Below are 22,134 nucleotides of genomic sequence, written 5' to 3' on the forward strand. Positions count from 1 at the left end.
AGGGCCTCCCCTGGCCCTTGCTTTTTTGCTGTTTCTGGAAGCTTCCCTGGCTCTGCTCTTTGCACAATGCCTTGCCCCCTCCTGGTGGAAGCTTCCAGGAGAAGGCAGGGTGGGGACTCTCCCTTGGTTGTTCCCATGCCTGTCTTCTTTGTGGAAGGTGTCCCACAGCTGCCTCTGGAGAGTCTCTCCTGCCTGCGTCTCCCCTTGGTCTGACCCCGGCTTAACCCGAGGGTTCTGAATCTTGGGCAGCATCTCCTCCATCTACTTTCTTGACTCTATTGCTAAGACCCGACTTCCTGCCTATGTCTTCACCAAAGTGAGTTACCATTTGATAAGTCACCCTCCTTCCTTGCTGCTTGTGTATCAGCGTGTGTTGAGGGAGCAGCGTGAAATGTTATTCAGCAAAGAGCTCCTTTCTGATTCCTAGAAAAAATCGACTGTAGTGGAGATCATCATCATTTTTTTTTTATTTTTTTAATTTTTTTTCCCCCAAAGCCCCAGCAGATAGTTGTATGTCATAGCTGCACATCCTTCTAGTTGCTGTATGTGGGACGCGGCCTCAGCATGGCCGGAGAAGCGGTGCGTGGGTGCGCGCCCGGATCCGAACCCGGGCCGCCAGCAGCAGAGCGCGCACACTTAACCTCTAAGCCACGGGGCCGGCCCATGATCATTTTTTAAAACTAGACTTCTTAGAGATTAATAAGGAGGGTATGAAATTATTTGCAAAAAGAAACCACTGACTTTTTATTGTAGACTTGAGACTTCCTGTAAGTTTCCCTATAAAATCAAGCAAGCCACAAATGATTTTTGAGCACCTACTAAGTACAAAACCTATAAAATAAATTTTTAAAAAATCGAGCAGTCTAGTGAGTCAGCATCGCAGAATCCCATGGCTCTTTCTTATTAATGCTCTGCATGCTGGGAGCTGGTTTAATCACTTTTGGTCTGTCTCCAGCCTCTGGAGATTTGTGGCCCAGTCAGAGATTCCAGTCCTGTTGTGAAACAGGAATAACATTTGTGACACTGGAACAAACTCACGATGAATGGCTGGTTCCACTGGCCAGCAGCTCAATTTCGCTTCTGCATTTAATTGCCTGCAAAAGCTGTTTATTGCCTTGTGCACTCCTCCACGGCAACATTATCTCTTAAATAAACATGTTGTACCAGGTTGACAAGGGAGAGGTGCATATCAAGTGAGCAGAAATAAATATGGGAGGACTTGGAGCTGTACCTGGGATCTCCTTTCTGTCCCTATAGCAGAAGCCCTCGATTGCTTTTCAGAAGCTTGTGCCAACAGATGTGTAGACTCACCTTCTGACCACAGTTAAGGTGTGGTCAAAATGGCAGCAGAGGGGCCGGCCCAGTGGCGTGGAGGTTGAGTTCGCGCGCTCTACTTCAGCCGCCCAGGGTTCAGATCCCGGGGCGCGGACCCACGCACCGCTTATCAAGCCATGCTGTGGCAGTGTCCCATATAAAGTAGAGGAAGATGGGTACGGATGTTAGTCCAGGGCCAGTCTTCCTCAGCAAAAAGAGGAGGATTGGCAGTGGGTGTTAGCTCAGGGCTAATCTTCTCACACACGTACCCACACACAGAGAAAAATGGCAACAGAGCTGATTTCATTCCTTCTGGTGGTTATTTTGGGCTCGGTCTGAAGTGTCTCATGATATGGTTGCCCATTTATGATTATGCATGTCACTGGAATGCATTCATTTACATGCATGGAGGTCCTGTTGTGTGCTAGGGATCTACCACTGCACCAAACAGACAAAAATGCAAAAAACGGGTCTTGGGGGGTTTGCACCTGTTAACATGTGCAAAATGAGAAGGGAGGTTGGGGATCATCTGAGTAGCTCTGGGTTTGAAACAGAGATACAAACAAAAAGGAAACCAGATTCTGGCATCTGGACCTTGGAGCACAGAGAAAGGCGCCCCCTTGTGAGCGTTCTTGGGATGGCCTCCAGCACCTTAGGCTGCTGAGGGCCAGAGGGCCAGCCGGGGCACTTATCAAAGCGACTGCCCTTTGACTGCCTGCCTGGCCTGCCCGCTGTTCTCCATCCTCTCATGAGCAGCCTGACGGGGGCCCTTGTTTTCACCCGGCCTCCTCTTTCTATTAGCGTGGCCCAGCGTCAGAACAACCCGTTGGCTACAAGGATGTTGAGAAGAGGGGACTTCTCTAGCGTGTGCTGTGTGGGAGCAGCTACATCCTCTCCACACCTGTGCCCTAGTGGCCCCACCGGAGGGTCCAGCAGTGGGGGTGGGGGGTCTGAAGCCATGGCTTAATTCTGCCTCCCATTCCCAAGGAGACATTACAATTAACAGTCATTATTTTAAAATATTCCTAAATTAAGAAAAATATGTCAGGGAGAAGGTAGTAGAATGCAAAATCCACTTCAATTTTTAAGATGAAGTAGGAGAGCAGACCACCGAGCTGTACTGTCAGGGCCCCCAGGATAATGTGCATCTGGCCACCTCAGACTCCTGGGTGGTTCTGGGCTGAGAACGTTGAAGTGACTTGCCTGAGGAACACAGCTGTTGATGGAGGGCCGGGCCCCAAACCTGGGCCGCCTCACCTGTGGTTGGGTGCTCTCTCTACAAACAGTCTTGTGATCCACGAGGCTGCCAGCTCCAGTCCCATCGCCCACGTCACCCACAGGTTGAACTAGCCCTGGCTCCTCTTTTTAGAGCAAATTGGTCATTGGTCACTCTCTGGTGGTAGACAGACGCTGACTGGCTTTTTCTTCTGCAAAGAAAAACTGACAAAATTTGCAAGCAGCCACAAGAGAAATTTATAAGAACATATTCAGTTTAAAACATTTAAAGCAATTTCTTTCCTCAAGAAAAGGGAATTAAAATAGATACACTATTTGCCTTGGGCTGTAAGGGCCAACAGTGATAATTTGGTTCCTTAAAGGGGAATTATACAGACGTAAATTTCTGTTGATGACTGAAAGGGTTATGCACCTTCTCTTTCTTGCTTTTTTTTTTTTTTTGTGAGGAGGACTAGCCCTGAGCTAACATCCGATGCCAATCCTCCCCTTTTTTCTTGAGGAAGACTGGCCCTGGGCTAACATCCGTGCCCATCTTCCTCTACTTTATATGGGACGCTGCCACAGCATGGCTTAGCAAGTCGTGTGTCAGTGTGCGCCCGGGATCCGCACCTGTGAACCCCGGGCCGCCGCAGCGGAGTGCACGCACTTAACCACTGCGCCAGCAGGCCGGCCGTGACACCTTCTCTTTCTATGATGGGGTATATTTATTTTGCGTCTGGCCACTTTCATGAACTTTGTAATTCTAATAATTTTATAGTTGCTTATTTTGGAGTTTCTAGGTTAGACAGTCATTTCATAGAAAAATATTGATACTAATGTATTTCTTTCCCCTAAATACCTCCAGTTCTAATATTTGTTCTTAGTGCATTATTCAGTTCAGATAGCAGTCGTGGACTCTGGTGTCTGCTTGTTCCCTGTTTTACTGGGATTGTGTCTAGCAGTTCACTGTCGTCTATGCAGGATGTTACCTGTGCTGGTTTACAGAGAAATGAGGAAAATAAGCACAAGTGGGTTTTTCTTAAAGCTAAATTATTCAATTTAAAATAATTGTTTTTATTGAGACTATAGCCTTCCGACTTTTTTTTTGAATGATGATCCTATTAGATGGCAGCATTTCTTTTTTTGTAAATGCCCTTACTCAGCAATATAAAAAGTTGGTGACACTACCTGTGTCTCCCCAGCCCTTTTTAAAAAGCTTTACTAGTCTGAAGTCCAGAGAGAGTCTGGAAACCACTGCACTGTCATTGTGTCACCATGACAACAGCACAGTGCTTCAGGGTCCGAGGTATGCTTCTTCCAGCAATTGTGTTGACTTCACTCTTAGCTTAACTCCTTGCAGGCAGAGTGCTTTGGTCTTTTCCTTCTTTTTTATCACAGCCTTGTAAACACCCTCATGCTAGCCCAGCAATTTGTGGGACTCCTTCTCATGCACCCCAAGTAGGTCCTGCCTTCTGGTACAGTGAGGACACAGGGATTGGGCCTACCAGGTCAGAAGGCCAGTCTTGGAGGATCTTCTCTTTAAAGAAACATGCAAGTCACTCTAGACCACAGGAAGTTTAAAGCCAGAGAAGTGAAGTGTCAGGCTTCCCCAAGTTTGGGAGTCGCATTGCCTCTACTATGAACTTTCCCTTAAATGGCCTGTCAGGTCCCAGCCACGTCTTTAAGTTTCTCTTCTGAAACATAATTCCTCATTAGTTTCTTCACTTCTTTTTTTTTTGCTGAGGAAGATTTGCCCTGAGCTCACATCTGCTGCCAGTCTTCCTTTTTTTTGTATGTGAGCCGCCGCCACAGCATGGCCACTGACAGACGAGTGGTGTAGGTCCACACCTGGGAGCTGAAGCGGAGCGCCCCGAACTTAACCAGTAGGCCACCAGTGCTTGCCCAGGTTCTTCTGTTTTAAGGATAAATAATAAACTCAATTCTCTTGGGCCTTTACAACACATTCTTAATCCTATTTGCTGGCCAGCGCTGGGAGGGGCAGCAGTAGCTCTGGGGTCATCCTGTGAACCTCTCTGGAGCTTTGTAGGCCGGATAAATGCAGTCCTGGCTCTCTGTTTCTAAACTACCCACTTCTTTACATGTACTTTCACAAAGGAATTGCTATTGTATCTCATTCTAGATGATTACAATTGATGATCACGACAGCCATCCATCTGATTTTTATTATACCTTTTCTGGAAGGAATTGCTGTTTTGTTTCACAGATTCTGAAAGTTTAATGACTTGTGTGCTTTTGATCCTGCAGCGAGGGCAGTTGTTTGTAAGACTTGGTACCTGCTCTGACAATATTCCTGGTCGCTCTTGGTCTGCAGCCGAAGATGAGGGAGATGGTGGGCATTGTAGAAGCAGAACTCAGACAGATGGTGAGAGGTGGGGCTGAGGGACGTTTCTTAACTGCAGCAGTACACAGTAGAGTCCTTTTTGCAGCGTATTTTGGTTAAAAGTGTGTGGATTGCGGAAGAAAGTGGAGCTGGCCTCTGGAAATGCAGGCACTCGGGAAGGCAGCTCTGACTCTGAGAGAGGATCAAGGGGAATGGGCCAGGCCCTGGACATCCTAAGGGATTGTCTTCTCAGCCTGGCTGAAGCCGTCCAGTAACACCCCAGGGAATCCAGATAGAGTGGAACCTCGGATTCTTAGGAATCTTTGGGAGATTGCAGTAAACCCTGGGCCATCCTGTAGGTTCATTTCCATTCTTCCACGGGTTTAGTGTGATCTGGAGTGAGTTGGAAAACCCTGGAAAAGGCTAGTGTGCTCCACTGGGACTACTCCACAATTCAGTTCGAGGCAGAAAGTACCACATCATCAGTCTGTTGCGAGATTGTTACACAACCTGATCTCTGACTCGGTAACATCGTGTTAGTAAATGATACAGTCATTTGGGGATACTCTCATCAGCTTGCAAATTAGATAATAAGATTACAGCTTTTGAAAGCTTTCAGATTTGATTTGGTTGGGCTGGTGGCCAAAATCTTATCTATTTATGTTTGCCCTCTTAGCTTGCTTTTTCCCTAAATAGATGTGAATATGATATAAAATTAGTTGCTTTTCAGAACTTACAAGTACGTGGAAATTTGAGTGTTTCTCAAATTTCTCGGGAGTCCATGTTTCTGTGGCTTGTTAGGTATCTCTCATTAGTTGAAGAAAGACCAAAATCAGGGGAATGCATAACAGAGGCTAGTTTGCCCTATATTTTTAAAACTATGTTAGGAATATGATAGTAGAAAAATAAAAAGAATAGGGTTACAAAACTCTACCGTATTACGGGGTGTATATAAGAAACCCCTTCGCTCATTCATTATCATTCATTTATTGAGTGTCAACTCTGTGCCCAGGACTGTACTAGACTGTCCCGACCCTCACGTTCCAGCTCACAGCGGAGTGGATGAGAGAGAAGAATCGAAGGACACACGTAATTCTCTAGTCACTGTTGTGGTCAGTCTGGAGGTTTCCCAGGGAGGGCGGTGATGCTGTGGAAAAGGTGGGCCCTGTGCAGTGTGTGCCAAGGGGTGGAGCGAGGCAGGGCGAGGACAAATATTTTATCATAATTTAGAATTGGCACTGCATGGTGAGAATTCAAAGCAGATTGGCTTAGTGAGTTTTATTATTTTTAAAAATGCTCTACAGAGAGTGTACCCCCTTATTGCCTGCACCCAGGACAGGTTGCTCTCAGCACCCCCTCTTTGGTATACACTAATCCTGTGGGCATCGCCCTTGAGGCGCACAACCTCCTGGGACGGGGGTTCATGCCATGATTGAGAAATAGGAAAAAAGGGATTATCTCCTCATTTTATTTTTCACACCCTTTTTCATCACATTTCTTCTCACAAACATTCTTTTTGGCAGTTCCCAGTTCTTATCAGCTAATACTAGGAGAAGGAAGGCAGACATAATAATTTAATGTATAAAACCAAAAAATGGGAAGTAACATGTTTTCTTTCTCTCTGTGTGTTTGATAGTGTCAATGTAGGATCTTGAGTAGGTTTTCCAACTTTTTAAATTTGAAAAGTAGAAAAATTTCAGAGAATGAATTTTTCTTTCAAATATCAAAGTATGTACTTAATTTTTTAAGTAGGTAATGGGCAGATTTTTCTGTCTCCCTCCCTTTTTTTTTTTTTTTTTTGCTGAGGAAGATTAGCCCTGAGCTAACATTTGTGCCAGTCTTCCTCTACTTTAGATGTGGGTCACCACCACAGTGTGGTTGATGAGTGGTCTAAGTCCACGCCCAGGATCTGAACCTGTGAACCTGGGCCGCCAAAGCAGAATGTGCTGAACTTAACCACTATGCCATGGGGCTGGCCCTCTGTCTCCCACTTTGTTACTAGATCCCTGACATACCTATGAAAGGGCTCAGAGTTGTTTGGTAAGAAACTCAAAAGAGGGGTTCTTGAGTGTGACCACCACCCTCCCACTCATGCTCCCACAGCGGGAGGCCCCATAAAGGGAAGGGGAAGATGCAACAAGACAGTTACTGAATGGCCTACGGGGCTGGGCATGTCATATTTGATATTCCACTTAACCCTTAAGCACAGCCCTGTGAGGGGTTAGTATCCCCTTTTGTGAGTGAGGCGGGTGAGGCTCAGAGAGATGAAGTGACCTGCCAACATGCACACGGCTGGTACGTGAAGGAGCTGGAGTTTGAACTGGGTTTGCTTGGCTGCAGAGGGCACGTGCGTTCCCATTGTATCTCTGCCTTCCTCGTGGGGCAGCGCGCATTCCTTGGTTTTCCTTGTATGAAGCCTTGAGAGGTGTTATATAATGTTTCCTTATCTCTTACGATATATGTAAAATTTTATACGACATAACTTATATAATGTTTTCAGAGACTTGACGTGTTAGAGACAGTGGAGGAGAGTCCTGTGTCGTGATAGTATTAACCACGTTTAAGTCACTACACATGTGGCTCTTAAGTGTGGTCCCAGACACACGCACACATGCACACACACTTCAGATTTTGGGTCATTGTGTCATTTTGGTTACTTAGAGGTGGACTCTCGCCATCATGGTTTTGGAGTAGTAGCAAGGGCCTTTCCATGCTACTAACCCACTGGGAATTGAGTGTGCCCATCAGCAGGCACCAGCCTGCATTTGAATTTTAATACAGTGCACTTCAAGTATGTGAGTGTGCGTGTGTGCTTACACTTAGAAGGTGGCCCCAGACAATCTCACCTTGCCCTCCAAGCAGTCTATCATGTTCAGTAGTCATAAGATACCCTTCACACTGCTGATTTATGCGAAAAGTATCCTAATGTTTCCGACAGCTCATGTGTGACATGAATATAATCCATATTTCTTAGAGCGGCTGATCTGAGTGGCTTATTTCCCGATAGTGCTGATGGAGCTATATCTCTTGGTGTCGCAGCCATTGAGATTCTGATGGTAACATATTGTTTGTGGGTCACTAGTTTTGTCTAAAACAGTAGGTTGGGACAGAGTAGCAAAGGTTAATTAAGTTTGTCCATCACGATGGGAACAGATATGGATGCCTCTGAAATTTCTGCCCTAAAATCAAAGTTCCTGGATGTGTGGTTACAAGCATCTTTTCTTCTCATTTTCAGTCTCCATAAAAAATGTTTCTTATTTGGTTTCGAAGCAGTGAAAGCATAAAGAGTTGTTAAAAGCCAAAGGCAGTGAGTAGGTCTGCGTAATAAGCAGATATCTTAATTTAAGGTGGGAAAAGTGGCTTGGTTTAGTAGAGAGAAGCTTCTGAGGCTGACTCGTTTTGAATCCTGCCTTCTCTGCTTATTCCCTTTGTGAGCGGAACCAAGTTATTGGATCTCTCTGAGCAGTTTCTTCCTATGTTAATGATGATTATGTGATGAGGACTCCATGAGACAACAGGATGAGTCTTTGTAGTATCTCTCAATAAATGCTCGTTTTTTTCCCCTCTGAAATTCCATTAGCCCTGTAGTCAGTAACCAGCATTTTCTCAGGAAAGTTATGTTAAGAATGTCATCATTACAAGCCCCCTCCATTTGTCTTAAGAGGTGTTACATAGTGCTTTCAGAGACTTGACGTGTTAGAGAGAATGGAGAGTCCTGTGTCTTGATAGTTATTAACCCAGTTTTAAAAATATAAACTTTCTCATGCCCTCCTCCACCAGCTCTTTTACTGAAGCTGTTCCTTATTGGCTTTCCCGTAAATCATGCTTGCCTTCCTGCCTGGCTCTGTATGACTTCAGGTGGGAAGTCAGGGCTTGTGTTTCAGATTTGTGAGTCAGATAAATACAAGTTTCTGACCCAGGAGCTAGAAAATCCTGCATAGATTTGTGATTTGGGAAAATGAGGAGGGTGCTGGGCTAGTCCCAGCCTGAGACTGTCTCCAAACCGACTGCCCCCCTCTCTTCTGTGAGTGCCTGAAATGCATCAGAACCTTCTAGGTTCCAGGAAAAGGAGCCGTGGTTAAAATTGGCTTTTTCTGGGGCCAGCCCTGTTGCCTAGTGGTTAAGTTTATGTACTCTGCTTCGGCAGCCTGGGTTTAGTTTCCAGGTGTGGACCTACACCACTGGTCTGTGGTGATGCTGTTGTGGCCCCCCACATACAAAATAGAGACAGATGGGCACAGATGTTAGCTCAGGGTGAATCTTTCTCAGCAGAATAAATAAATAAATAAATAAAATCGGCTTTTTCTTACTATGTACCTGTTTTTAAAGGTCCTTACTTCCCTTTACCTGATTTATATACATCAGTTTCTTTCAAGCACTTTAGACCAAGACCCACAGGAAGAAATATTTTATATCGTGATCCAGTATATATTTATACATACATATAAACACAAAATGAAAAGTTTCATAAAACAGCTCTTACCCATACTGTATACAGTGAATTCTCATATTTCTATTCTATTTTATTCTATTCTGTTTCATTCCATTCATTTCCATACTGTTCTTAAAAAGTATATATGTTGATTGCAACCCCCTGAATTGTTTTGGGGCCCACTGAAGGGTCACGATGCTGCATTTTGTAAGACGTTGTCCGGAGGAGTAAACCCCGTGCTATCAGTACCCTGATGCAGATGGTGAAACCAGCAATGGAGCGACACAAGTTTTAAAAAATTAATTTGGGTTTTTTAAAATGTGGAAATAGTCACATCTTAATTTTTTTTTTTAGTAAAGACGAGCAAAGTGGACCACTAGTAAATACGAGTGTAATCCTGATATCATATGGAGTTTCCATCCCTTAAAGTTTATACGAGAGTGGTGTGAATCCCTATTCATGCCCCGCTGGGATTTCTGGTTTTTTCCATCTTTCATCCTATGGTTGTTTCTCATGGTTTTGTTTGTTTTTTTTTTTTTTTTGTGAGGAAGATCAGCCCTGAGCTAACATCCATGCTAATCTTCCTCTTTCTGCTGAGGAAGACTGGCTCTGAGCTAACATCTATTGCCAATCCTCCTCCTTTTTTTCCCCAAAGCCCCAGTAGATAGTTGTATGTCATAGTTGCACATCCTTCTAGTTGCTGTATGTGGGACGCGGCCTTAGCATGGCCGGAGAAGTGGTTCGTCGGTGCGCGCCGGGATCCGAACCCCGGGCCCCCAGTAGCGGAGCGCGCGCACTCAACCGCTAAGCCAGGGGTCTGGCCCTTTCATGTTTTAAAATCTACTCTGGTATTAGTCCAACCTGGAATGGAGCTCCTTTCTTCAGTCCTTTATGCAGAGCCAGCCTACGCGTTTTTTTTTTTGCTTTCACATGTGTCACAGACTTTCTGAAGCTCTGGGAAACATAGGGTTTACAACTTCAAGCATCTTAGATGTATCATTTCTTAAATGGTTTGTGCTCTCTGCCATGTTGCTTGAGCATCCTCCTCCTGTCTTCTTTCTCCGTTCTTCCTCTCCCCCCTCCTCCCTGGGGAGGAGGAGCATCTCTTCCGCTTTTGGACAGACAGCTCTTTGGTTCTCCAGCATCTAAGTGCTGACCCTCACACTCAGCACCTTCCCTGGGCTCATTGAAGGTGTCCACGCCGGCTTTGCGGGAATCCCTCACAAGGGCCTGAGTCCTCGCAAGACCAGTCTCCCTCTCTCTGTCTCTTTTGCTCTTTCTCCCTCTAGGGAGAGGCGTAGAGGGCATTCCACGGTATGAGCACCTAAGACAAAGCAAGGTTAGGAAGAAGTTAGGGGCGAGAAAACTAACCTCCAGAGGACCAGACAGACAGGAAAGGAAGGTGGGAGGGAGGGATTGTAGCCCAAGGGAATCTGCTTGTGTCACATGACTTAGCATTTGGCCTGTTGGTGTTTCAGTAATCTCTGAAATATGTGCATAGTAGCAATCATTTTTAGCCTATATATTTAAAAATAATTCCTTCCAGCTGTGACGCGTGGGTTCCCAGGGGATGAGCAAGGTGCCTGTTTCAGGAGGTCAGTGGGCACTTGTAGGGGGTGGGGGGCGGGGTGAGCCCTGGCATAGGGAGAGTCTGTGGGGCTCACAGTGTGTGATTAGGTGAGCCCGGCAGCAGGCATCCCATTCAGATGGCTTGAAAAAAAGCTTCTTTTAAAACTAAAGAAATCTTTTAATGAGGGCAGAAGTCATCCCCAACCTTCACTCTTAGCATCACCAGGAGACCTAGAATTTACCACAGTGTGCGAGGAGCTGTGCCTTCTTCTTAAAAAGATTTCTGTTCATAAAACCAAGGGGTCATCCCAACTGCTGCTTTTGCAATTTAAAAGACTGTAGGCCACAGGTCAATGCCAAGGGAATCTTCACACTATTCATTTAACTATCAGAGTTTGCAATTAAGAATTTTATCCTGTACAATCACTCTTCTCATGAAGACCATTCCCTTTCCTCTTCAATTCTAATTCTGAGCAGCTCAGCCACGCTTAATGAACAATGAGACAACAATTTGGTCTTCAGGAACCTCTTTGAGCCATAACCCAGATGGAGTGTTCAGTTCAGTGCAAGAACAGACTCTTTTCCTGTATAAAACCTTAACAGACAACCAATGAATGGTATTGAGAAATTTTTTTTTTAAGGAAGTGGGGTCTAACATTTTTATGTTTTGTTGGGATTTTATTGTTACTATAAAAAAAGAGTGACTATGGTATATAAAAAGGAAACCTATAGTTCAGATTACTGTGCTGTATGTTCTCAACAGTTTAATAAAATAAAGCCCAAAGCTCTGAGGTTTTCCTCCGGGGTTAATACCAACACATGCACCTTCTCTGCCAACTCAGCTCCTTTCCATAGGTCACACTCTGGTTCAGAGACTTGGGGTGAGTAATAAGATTATAAAACACCTCTCTCGCTTGCCAGCTACCACATGCTAATAATAACAGTAGACATAATTCACTGGAATCTTGTTTTTTTAGGTTTTACTTGGTTTGTTTGTTTAATTTAATGGAGTAAAAAATAAGATCTTAAGAAACAAGTCAGCATTGGATAAAGGAAAAAAATTATATCCTTTTAGCAGAACTGAACAGTTCTTTTAATTTGTGTGTGACTTCTGTCCCTCAGTGGAACTTTGCTGTTTTAGCTGGAGGTGAGCAGCTAAGCACAAGGGGGTGGTAGTAGGTTAGTTTAAAGCAAGTTTTCTCAAGCTGGGCACTATTGAAATGTTGGGCTGGATAATCCTTTGTTGTGGAGCTGTCTTGTGCATTATAGGGTGTTAGCAGCATCTCTGGCTCTGCCCACTAGATGCCAGTAACACACCCCTTGCCCCAGTTGTGACAGGTGTCTCTAGACTTTGCCAAATGTTCCTTGGAGATAAATTGCCCCCGCTGAGTACTCCTGGTTTAAAGTAAAACAAGTTTCAAAGATTTCCTTATTTACCCATTTTGTCTAAGCCAAAAGTAGCAGGACTGTGATTTTTTTTGTTAGAAGGGAGCAAGAGGTGATCTAGAGTTTTAAATAGCATTCTGCCACGCCCTTTTCTGGGTGAATCACAATTTGATGTTAACTTCATCTTTCAGAGGTTTACACATGCACTGAGAAATACCTACAACTGTCTTTCTTTCTTATGTCCAAGTTGTCACATGGACGGTTATTTGTGGATTATTTTTCAAGTTGGATGTAGCTGAAGTGATTGATGGCCTCAGTAAGTTCACATTTTAATAACCTCCAATGGAGTCTGACCCTTTGTATCTCTTTCTTCTTTTGCTGGGAGTCTTTTCTAGCTCAGTGATCTTGGGGATTCATTGGGGAAATTGAATGTCTCAGTTCAAATAACTCAATTCCTGTTTCCAAATAATCTTTGTTACTTGATGCTTTCTAAAACCATAGAAAAAGAATTCAGGGAAAAATAAACACATGCATGGATTTTAAATTGTGTTTATTTTCCTGTAAGCTTTAGTTAAAAGAAGGAAAAAAGAACTCCACAGTTTATCTGAATCTCTTTTCAAATAATATACACATTGGGATTGACAGCAGTTGACCTGTCTCTTTGTCAGACTTAACCTTTTGCATTTTCTAGTTAATACTGGAGACGTTGAGATTTCATACTTCTCGGGGTGTGGGAAGTGTGTAGGTAATTCTAGAACACTGGTTCTCAATCTTGGTGTCATGGTAAAACTACCCAGGTTGCTTTGAAAAAACTGAGGGCCCAGGCCACATCCCAGACCAGTGACATCAGATGCTCTAGGGGTGGGGCCCAGGGATCCCTGCTGGGTCCCCTCCTCCTATTTCAGCGTGAGTGAAGGTTGAAAACGAGGAGGCTTTTTTTTTTTTTTTGGTGAGGAAGATCAGCCCTGAGCTAACGTTCAATGCCAATCTTCCTATTTTTGCTGAGGAAGATTGGCCCTGGGCTAACATCCATGCCCGTCTTTCTCTACTTTATATGGGACGCCGCCACAGCATGGCTTGACAAGCAGTGCGTCAGTGCATGCCCAGGATACGAACCTGCGAACCCCGGACCACCGCAGCGGAGCACGCACACTTAACCACTGCGCCACCAGGCTGCCCCAGGGTGCGTTTTTATAAATAAAGTTTTATTGGAACACAGCCATGTCCATTCATTTACCAATTCTCTAGAGACCCTGTGGCTTGCAAAACCTAAAATATTTACTATTTGGCCATTCAACAAAAAAGTTTGCTGACCCCTGCTCCAGAGTCACAGTGAACATTTTTCAAATATTTTGAAAAGAGGCTTTATATAAAATTCATAGTATGAGAGAAAAATCCAGCATTTTGCAGAGCCTGCAGGCTCAAATCCTGTCAGTTTTCTCGTACATGGGGAAAATTGAAAAGCATTTTCCTTGAAGAACTGACTCAAAGATACTGTCAAACCGGAAGGAGATGTGGCCAACTCAGCACCCAGAGGGAGGAGGCTCTGTCATTTATATTATGTACTTACGCGTTCATTACTTCGGCTGTGTAATTGACTTGGGGGAAGTCTATAGAGGCAGAAATGGCTCTTTAATGCAAAATGTGTTTGTTATTACTGCTGCAGCAATTCTAGGTGGCGGCAGACCCCTGCAAAAAATCTTCTTAGCTCTGGGGAATTTCATGTATAAATAGAAAAACAATAAAAATTTAAAAATGCTATTTACATCATTTCCACCATCCCTCAGTTCAGATGGAAAATTGATGGTTGTAAACGATTGGTCAAAAGAGTTTTTTAGAAGGTCTTCCTTTGGTCTTGGGCTCCTACAGGCACAAAGTATGTGTGAAAGGATCATTTATTCTAGTCCCTTGTGACAAAAGCAAGGTTTTTGAGCCAGCAGAATCAGCATCTCCTGGGATCGTGTCAGACTCTTGAGGCCCCACCGTAGACTTACTGATCAGAATCTGCTTTTTGACAGGATCCCTAGGCTTTTGGTATACACAGTCACAGAGACTGGGAAGCACTGGTCTAACTGATAACTGGGTTCTGTGCAGTAAACTGATTGTTGATCATCACTTCCCCTTAAATGATTTCACGGCCCCTTAATGACTCTCCTGACTTGGGCTCACACGTTAAGGGCAGCCAGTTTTTCCCCTTTGGCTATTTCCAGTATAGCTTGATAGCCCTCTTATTTAGTAAAGATTTATATGATGGTAGAAAATGAAAATTGGATGATGAAGCTAGAAGCAATACCGTTTTGTATACTTCAGAAAAACAAACTAGAAAGGGTAAAGGGAACTGCCGGGTAAACTTCACCTGAAAGGAAATAATCAGGTAGAATGGAGTCTTTGCTTCTGCAAGAATAATCCACCCATCAGAGCATACATTTGCACTGGGAACAGTTGGGAGGGTCAAAAATGAGCTTTTCAAATTAGCACACAGAAATCAAGAACTTAGGCCTTTCCACCAAGCAGAGCCAGATAGTCAAAGTACACATAGGCCTGTATTACTTGGGAAATTGTCCAAAATTTAGATATTCATAGAAAAATCTTAAATAATCCCAGTACCTGTTAAGTTAAGGGTCTGTCGAGTTAGTACTATTTTCTTTATGAAGTAGCATTCTAAAGATTCGTTTGGAAAACATGATTTTGAAATTATTCCTCAATTCTTGAGCAGAATTTGTTTATCCTAAACGTTCTCTTAGACTGACTTTTTAAAAATAAAGTTATCAAGGCCGGCCCGGTGGCGTAGCGGTTAAGTGCACGCTCTCCGCTTCGGCAGCCTGGGGTTCGCGTGTTGGGATCCCAGGCGCAACCAACACACTGCTTGTCAAGCCATGCTGTGGCGGCGTTCCGTATAAAGTAGAGGAAGATGGGCACGGATGTTAGCCCAGGGCCATTCTTCCTCAGCAAAAAGATGAGGATTGGCATCCGATATTAGCTCAGGGCTAATCTTCCTCCCAAAAAAATAAAAATAAACTTATCTAAATTTAATTTTATAAAGGCAGTATAAATAATAGAAGTCTAGCTCTTCTTGCTCTGAAGATATGATCATGCGTTTAATGCTCACTGTCTATACCAGAGTCTGTGCAGAGAACAGAACAGTTCTAGATGTTTGTGGAAGTGGCCAGGGAGGGCCGAGAAAGTAGAAGTGGGGGCCCCTTCTAAGCCTTCAGGTCCTATCTCCTTAGCTTTGAATGAGAGATCAAGAAGTTATGGGGAGCTGCTCCTTATATAAAAGCTGCCCCAGTCCCAGAGGCAGGATGTGATTGCCAGAGAAATGCATGAGTGCTGCATGTTAGCTACCACTGCTGCTGAGGGGACAGCATGTGCCTCTCTTCTGCCTTCCACGTCTCACTCTGTGTCCTATTAGCAAAATCCAAATCACCTCCAGAGCCCTGGTGACAACAGAGTCTGGGAAACAGACCCAAGACTTCTGTTCCTAGCTATAGGGAAAAGCATAGAAGGGGGGTGGGAATGGACGCTAAGTGACAGTATCCAGCACAGCATCATGCTAATGACAACAGCTTACCTTACACCTTTGCATGTTATTTATTTTTTAGAATATTCTCTTTATATGAACGCTGTAGGATAACCAAGGTAAGATGGCAGTTTTACACGTGAGAAAACACGTGAGGAAGTTAAGTAACTTGCTCCTGCTCAAACAAACTAGTCAGTGTTACAGCATGTTGTGTTGGCTCCTAAGCAGAACTCCTCCCTCTCTATGGCCCTGTTCTCTTTAGTACTTATTAATTGAGCATCATATGACCAGATGGAATTTGGGGTTCTTTAGAGGGGACCCCTAGATAGAAAAGGCACCTTCAGAATGCACTGTTCTAATATTTCTAGGATCAGTGCACTGGAGGGGCATATTTGTGGTTGAGGATACTTCCAACTTTAATAGGCTGTTCCCTTAATTTAAAGAATTAGGCAATTCTTTTTTTAAAAAATAAATTTATTTTTATTGAGATATAATTGACATATAACATTATATTAGTTTCAGGTGTATAACAGAATGATTCGATATTTGTATATATTGTGAAATGATCACCACAATAAGTCTAGTTAACATCCATCACCATACGTAGTTACAAATTTTTTTGCTTTTTGATGAGAACTTTTTTGTTTTTACTGAGGAAGATTCGCTCTGAGCTAACATCTGTGCCAGTCTTCCTGTATTTTGTATGTGGTTCGCTGCCACAGCATGGCCACTGACCAGTGGTGTAGAGCTGCACCCTGGAACCAAACCCAGGCCGCTTAAGTGGAATGTGTCAAACTTAACTGCTAGGCCACGAGGCTGACCCCTGTGATGAGAACTTTTAAGATCTACTCTCAGCAGGTTTGAAATATGCAACACGGTATTGTTAACTATAGTCACCATGCTGTCCATTACAGATCCAGGACTTATTTATTTTATAACTGAGAGTTTGTACCTTTAGGCTTCTTATAATAATTGTAAAATGCAACTTTGACCTCAATATATTCCTTCTTTTTTCTTAAGCAGATGAAAAACTCGGAGAACCGCCACGCGGTGAGTTCCCAGTACAGGATGCATTCTTACTACCCGCCTCCCTCCTACCTGGGCCAGAGCGTGTCCCAGATCTTCACTTTTGAGGATGGCCCCTCTTACGCGGAAGCCAAAGCAAGTGGTAGGTGTCTGGTTACACAGACTAGATGTGGGATGGAGAGAGAATGAGCATCCAACACTGGATCTCTAGCCCTCTCTAACAGCTTACCAGTTAGAAGCTGTTGGAAAGTTTATTGCTGTGTAAATCTTATATAAATATTTTTTAAAGTATTTAGTTATGGAATGATTTTGCTTTGCCAGATTTTTAATATCCTGTTTCTCTTTTCTGGATTCCTGGAGTGACAAGAATAAGATGAGAGACTCATCAGAAGCTAAAAATATATTTTCTGGAGGATCAGTAAGAAATACGGGGCATTTTAGATGTAGTTCAAGTTCTGATCTTTTTGGTGAAGTGAATTTCTGTATATTGAATACTTGTTTTCCAAAACTTTTCCCTTTGAAAATTGAAGGGGTATTCGTCTTTTGGCGGAGGAAATAAAATAACATAATAAAACATTTTTTAATACAATAGATCTCAGAGTTTATGCAGTAGCAAATAACTCTGATCTAATGCTTTAAAATAAAAAATGACTGTTTAATGAACCAAAGCACTTTGAAATATACAATTCCTCAACTTCAGTTTTAACCTTCTCTCCAACATTTACGCTGCGATGATAGGCAGGTCTTTTATGCCTGCTGTGTTTCCAGCCCCCGTTTTTAAGTTCTTTATATATAAGCATCATCTTTTGATCTAGGAAAATGAGAAACATACACAATTGAGGCAGTAAGTGGAAATCAGAGCAATACTGAGTGACTTGGTAGAGAAACTGACTACTAGAACTTACCCTGTACTGAATACAAGAAATCTGTTATCTCAATAATTTAACTCTCTTTGGAGAACTTGTTTTCTTTGTAAAGCAAGTGCTTAGAAAATGAGACTCAGAACCGTGCTTTCATTTCCAAATTCAGAACAATGAAGTCTAAAAAAGCTGGGTGAGTTATGCTTTATTGACCATACTAAAATAAAATAAAGGATTCCACTAATATGGAATATATAGGTCAGGGGAACTGATGAGTTTGAACTGTAGAGAGACTGAAGTACACATTATTGATTGCACTATGACTTTTATTAATAATCACTTTTTGTCAGGAGTGGGCAAGCACAATTCTATATTATAAATATTCCTACCATGTAATGTATGCCCATATGGTCCTTCATTCATACTGCTTTTGACTCTCTGTACTTATCTGGATTGTATGTTCCTTAAGGACAGAGAATACATATACCTTTTTACCTGCCTTTTGTTTATTTATTGGTTGAGTGAATGAATGAATGAATAAATGAATCAGGTAATATTTTCAAGTAAGCTTGTTCTGTAAGGAAACACAAGGCTGAAAGGTCAGAATCCTACCTCATTTTTTGTCTCATGGAGCCAGGGCACAATTTACGGAATGAACAGTTAAAGAAATGTTTGTTCATATAAAAAATTAGGAATGAAACCTGCTTTCAGGAAGAAATTGCCTGAGTCTCTTGCTCCAGGAATAATGGAATATTTTTAGAAGCACTGGCATTCTTAAGACAAAGGTATAAATTCAGAGCAGGGCAGTAAGACAAAAAGATAAGAGGAAATTTATTAGAGCAGAGAGGAACGAATTTGGAGAGGAGCAGAGGCATTTGAATTTATAGCAGAAAAGGAAAAGACTCAGAAGGAAAGAGGTTACAGTCTAGGAAAGAAAAGACAGCTGCACCAGTGTTTGTAGGGAAAGACTGGGTGAATGACAACTAGGATTTCTTAAAACTTTTCTGGCGATGTGTATGTTTGAAAGTGTGGTGTGAGGAGACCTCAGCCTAACCTTCTGGTACCCCTCTAACTCACTAATAATTCATCAGGGGAGTCAAGCTTCAGGCATGAGGCAGCTAGGAAGAACTCCAGTGAAATCTCAGTAATACCTACTTTTGGCAATTGTCATGGAGAAGGAGAACGTGAATTAATAGAAAATCCAAATCTTAGCTAATTTTTAAAAGAAATGTGGCTTTACGACTTCCAAATATATGGTATTTGGGGTTTCTGCATTGCAAGAAATTTTTACCGAGCAGGTTGGGAAGGGAAAAGGAAAGAGAAAATTGTGTTTGGGGGGTGAACAAGAACACCCAGGGTCATCTCTGGGAGCATTGGATCCTCAGGTTTTTTTTTGGTGAGGAAGATTAGCCCTGAGCTAACATCTGTTGCCAATCCTCCTCTTTTTGCTGAGGAAGATTGGCCCTGGGCTAACATCGGTGCCCGTCTTCCTCTACTTTATACGTGGGACGCCTGCCACGGCATGGCTTGATGAGTGGTGCGCGTGTCCCTGTCTGGGATCCGAATCCGCAAACCCCGGGCGGCGGAAGCAGAGTGCGCGGACTTAACCACTACGCCACCGGGTCAGCTGCTGGGTCCTCAGTTCTATCATCAGCATTGACACAAGTGGGGAGCACTTTAGGGGCATGCTGGGCCCTTCTGGTAAGTTGGGCTGAGGCACATGGCAGGGTGCAGTGGGTGGGGATGGGACATCAGTCTATTTGTTTGTGAGAAGGTGACAAAGGCTGGCTGATAACCAGTTACATTTATCAGTTCTATCAAGTTTGAGTTGAGGTCCTTTGGTTGTGTTAATAAATAAGTTATGATTTGTAAATAGTATATCAATTATTCTAAATGAGGACTTCTAAGTAATTTGAAAAACTGTTTAAATAGGTTTAATGTTTTCTTTAAAGTGTTAGGTATAAATTTGTCCATTAAATCCATTTTTCTTTAGTTGTCTTAGGTATAAATTTGTCCATTAAATATGTTTTTCTTTAGTTTCTTTGAAGATAAGCTTAACCTCTCTTTACTATCTAAAGAAATGAGTCTAAGGGCCGGCCCGGTGGCGCAAGCGGTTAAGTGCACGCGCTCCGCTGCGGTGGCCCGGGGTTCACCGGTTTGGATCCCGCTTGTCAAGCGATGCTGTGGCAGTGTCCCATATAAAGTGGAGGAAGATGGGCATGGATGTTAGCCCAGGGCCAGTCTTCCTCAGGAAAAAGAGAGGATTGGCAGATGTTAGCTCAGGGCTAATCTTCCTCACAAAAAAAAAAAAAAAGAAAGAAATGAGTCTAAGTTCAAGATTTTGCTCTGGTTTTGCTGAAGATTGCAACATGAAAATAGAATATGTGTGTGGGGGGGAATTAAAAGAGAAGATTTTCTTTTGTCGTGTTGCTACTATTTAGTTTTTTCTTTGTAAAAAGGCTAGAAGCCATTCCCTCTGGTTTCCGTATCCTGAAAAGTGTTAGGACATGGATCAGAGAGAAGGCAAGGCCCAGTCATGTAGAACTTCATAAGCCATTGCAAGCACTTGGACTTTTATTTCAAGTGAGACGGGAAGTCACTGGAGAGTTTCCAGCAACAGGGTGATGTGTATGTTTTAAAATTACTTTGGTTATTGTTTAATAATCAACTGTAGGGATGCAAGGTGGAAGCAGGGAGACCAGTTAGAAGGCTACTGCAGTAATAATTGCCAAAGATGACAGTGGCCTAGTCAGGGTGGGAGTATGGTAGTGATGACAAGTGGTTGAATTCTAGATGTGTTTTGAAGATAGAGCCAATAAGATTTGCTGATGGATTTGGGATGTGCCAGAAAGGGAAGCGTGAAGGATGATACCATAATTCTTTACCTGACTGAGTAGACAATTGGAGTTTCCATTTATTGAGGTAAAGAAGACCATGGGAAAAACAGGTTTGTGGGAATTCGGAGTTTAGTTTTGCATGTTAAGTTGAGATGTTCATGAGTCATCCAAGCGGGTCGTCAAGTAGGAATTGGATGTATGAAGTCTGGGGTTGAGCGGAGATGTCCCTGCTGGAAATAAAGACTTGAGAGTTCAGTGCAGAGATATTATTTGAAGTTAAGATGGTGAGATCACCTGGAGAATTGAGTGTGGATAGAGAAGAATAAAGGACTGAGGATTGAGCCCTGGGGCGTCCAGTGTTGAGAGGTATGAGTGTGGCCAGTTCATAGTAACAGGTGCAGGTTGCTCAGGAAGTGGTGGGAGGGCATCCTGGAAATAATGCTTCCTCAGCTAGGGGTAAAGAGGTAGATGCCACAGTCATCCCTGTGTTAATAGATGCACACCTGTCTACAGGTGGGTGGCAGGCATTTCATATCTGTAAATAGGCATCTTCCTCTACATGTTGAATCCTTGAGTATAGGTTCTTGGAGTACATGTAGCTGGCCAACACCTGCAAGAAGGTTTAGGTTTAAAATGCTGAAGATGAACTACATGGATCTTTGGGTCTATTTATTTTGCGGTCTCAGTTTCAAAGTTGGAAATGGTGTATCCTATTTCTTCAGGTTCTTTGGCCTCTTCTGGCTCAGATGCAGTGTCAGGCCCCTGTGCAAACTCAACTTTCCTTTACATTCAACCTCTGCTCTTTCTGGGAGAAAGACAGACGTACTTGAGGTGCTTATAATGTATCGCAAGCTGTTCGTGTATGATTCATCTAACATACAGAGGGTGGCAACAGCTCTGTGTGGCAAGGGGGCAGAGCATCTACATTTTAACCAAAGGTCAGATGGCCGAGGTCAGTGGGAGGGCCTCTCTGAGTTGAAGGCCTCATCTCCTTCTGTGATGTCTGGGCAGCTCGCAGAGGCCTATGTGTTCCCAAATAGGACTTTTGAATCCATTCAGCAGTAGCAATTCTGTAGCCCAAGGAATCTAGAAGTGCCTGATTTCACTAATGGCATATGCTGCCTTCCCCACGGTTGTCATGACTAAATGCAAAATGGTTAAGCTCTCATTCCATGGAGTAGGTTTGCTTAATGCTGCACGTTAGAGTTGGATTTTAGCAAAGGATCATCCGGCCGAACCTCCCAGTTTTGCAGGTGAGAACAGTGAAGTTGTGCTCCCCGTTGGAAGACCCCTCAGACTCCTTGCTCACGATCCGGGATGGTGACTCTGCCTTTCATGTCAGGTGATGTGATATTCTGCCACGAGTGGCTGGGTGTGGGGTAGAAACATTCTGTGCTTAGCATCTGAAGGGAGCCAGGGCTCACCAGCTGTGCAGCCTTGGGAGTATCCGACTCTTCTCTGAGAGCCTCGGTGTCCTCACCTGTTAAAGGAGGCGGCTGAGGAGTGGGCCCTGGCAAACCCACACAGGTGTTGTGAGGATGAAATCGTGTCCCGTATGGAAACAAGCTCTGTAAATCACAAAATGCAACAAGAGGTGGCAGGATACTATTCTTACTTTCACCATTCCTTTCTGC

The 22,134-nt window shown here is 43.4% G+C and overlaps 1 protein-coding gene across 1 annotated transcript in view; it reads left to right on the plus strand.

The window, feature by feature from the left end:
• DMRT1 (doublesex and mab-3 related transcription factor 1) overlaps positions 1 to 22,134 on the plus strand; it is a 103,119-nt gene that overhangs the window by 41,245 nt on the left and 39,740 nt on the right. Inside the window, exon 4 of the mRNA XM_058565306.1 lies at positions 16,801 to 16,945. Coding sequence (XP_058421289.1) covers positions 16,801 to 16,945 — 145 coding nt within the window. The remainder of the gene's footprint in view (positions 1 to 16,800; positions 16,946 to 22,134) is intronic.

Source organism: Diceros bicornis, chromosome 22, assembly GCF_020826845.1.
Source record: "Diceros bicornis minor isolate mBicDic1 chromosome 22, mDicBic1.mat.cur, whole genome shotgun sequence".
NCBI classification, from domain to species: domain Eukaryota; kingdom Metazoa; phylum Chordata; class Mammalia; order Perissodactyla; family Rhinocerotidae; genus Diceros; species Diceros bicornis.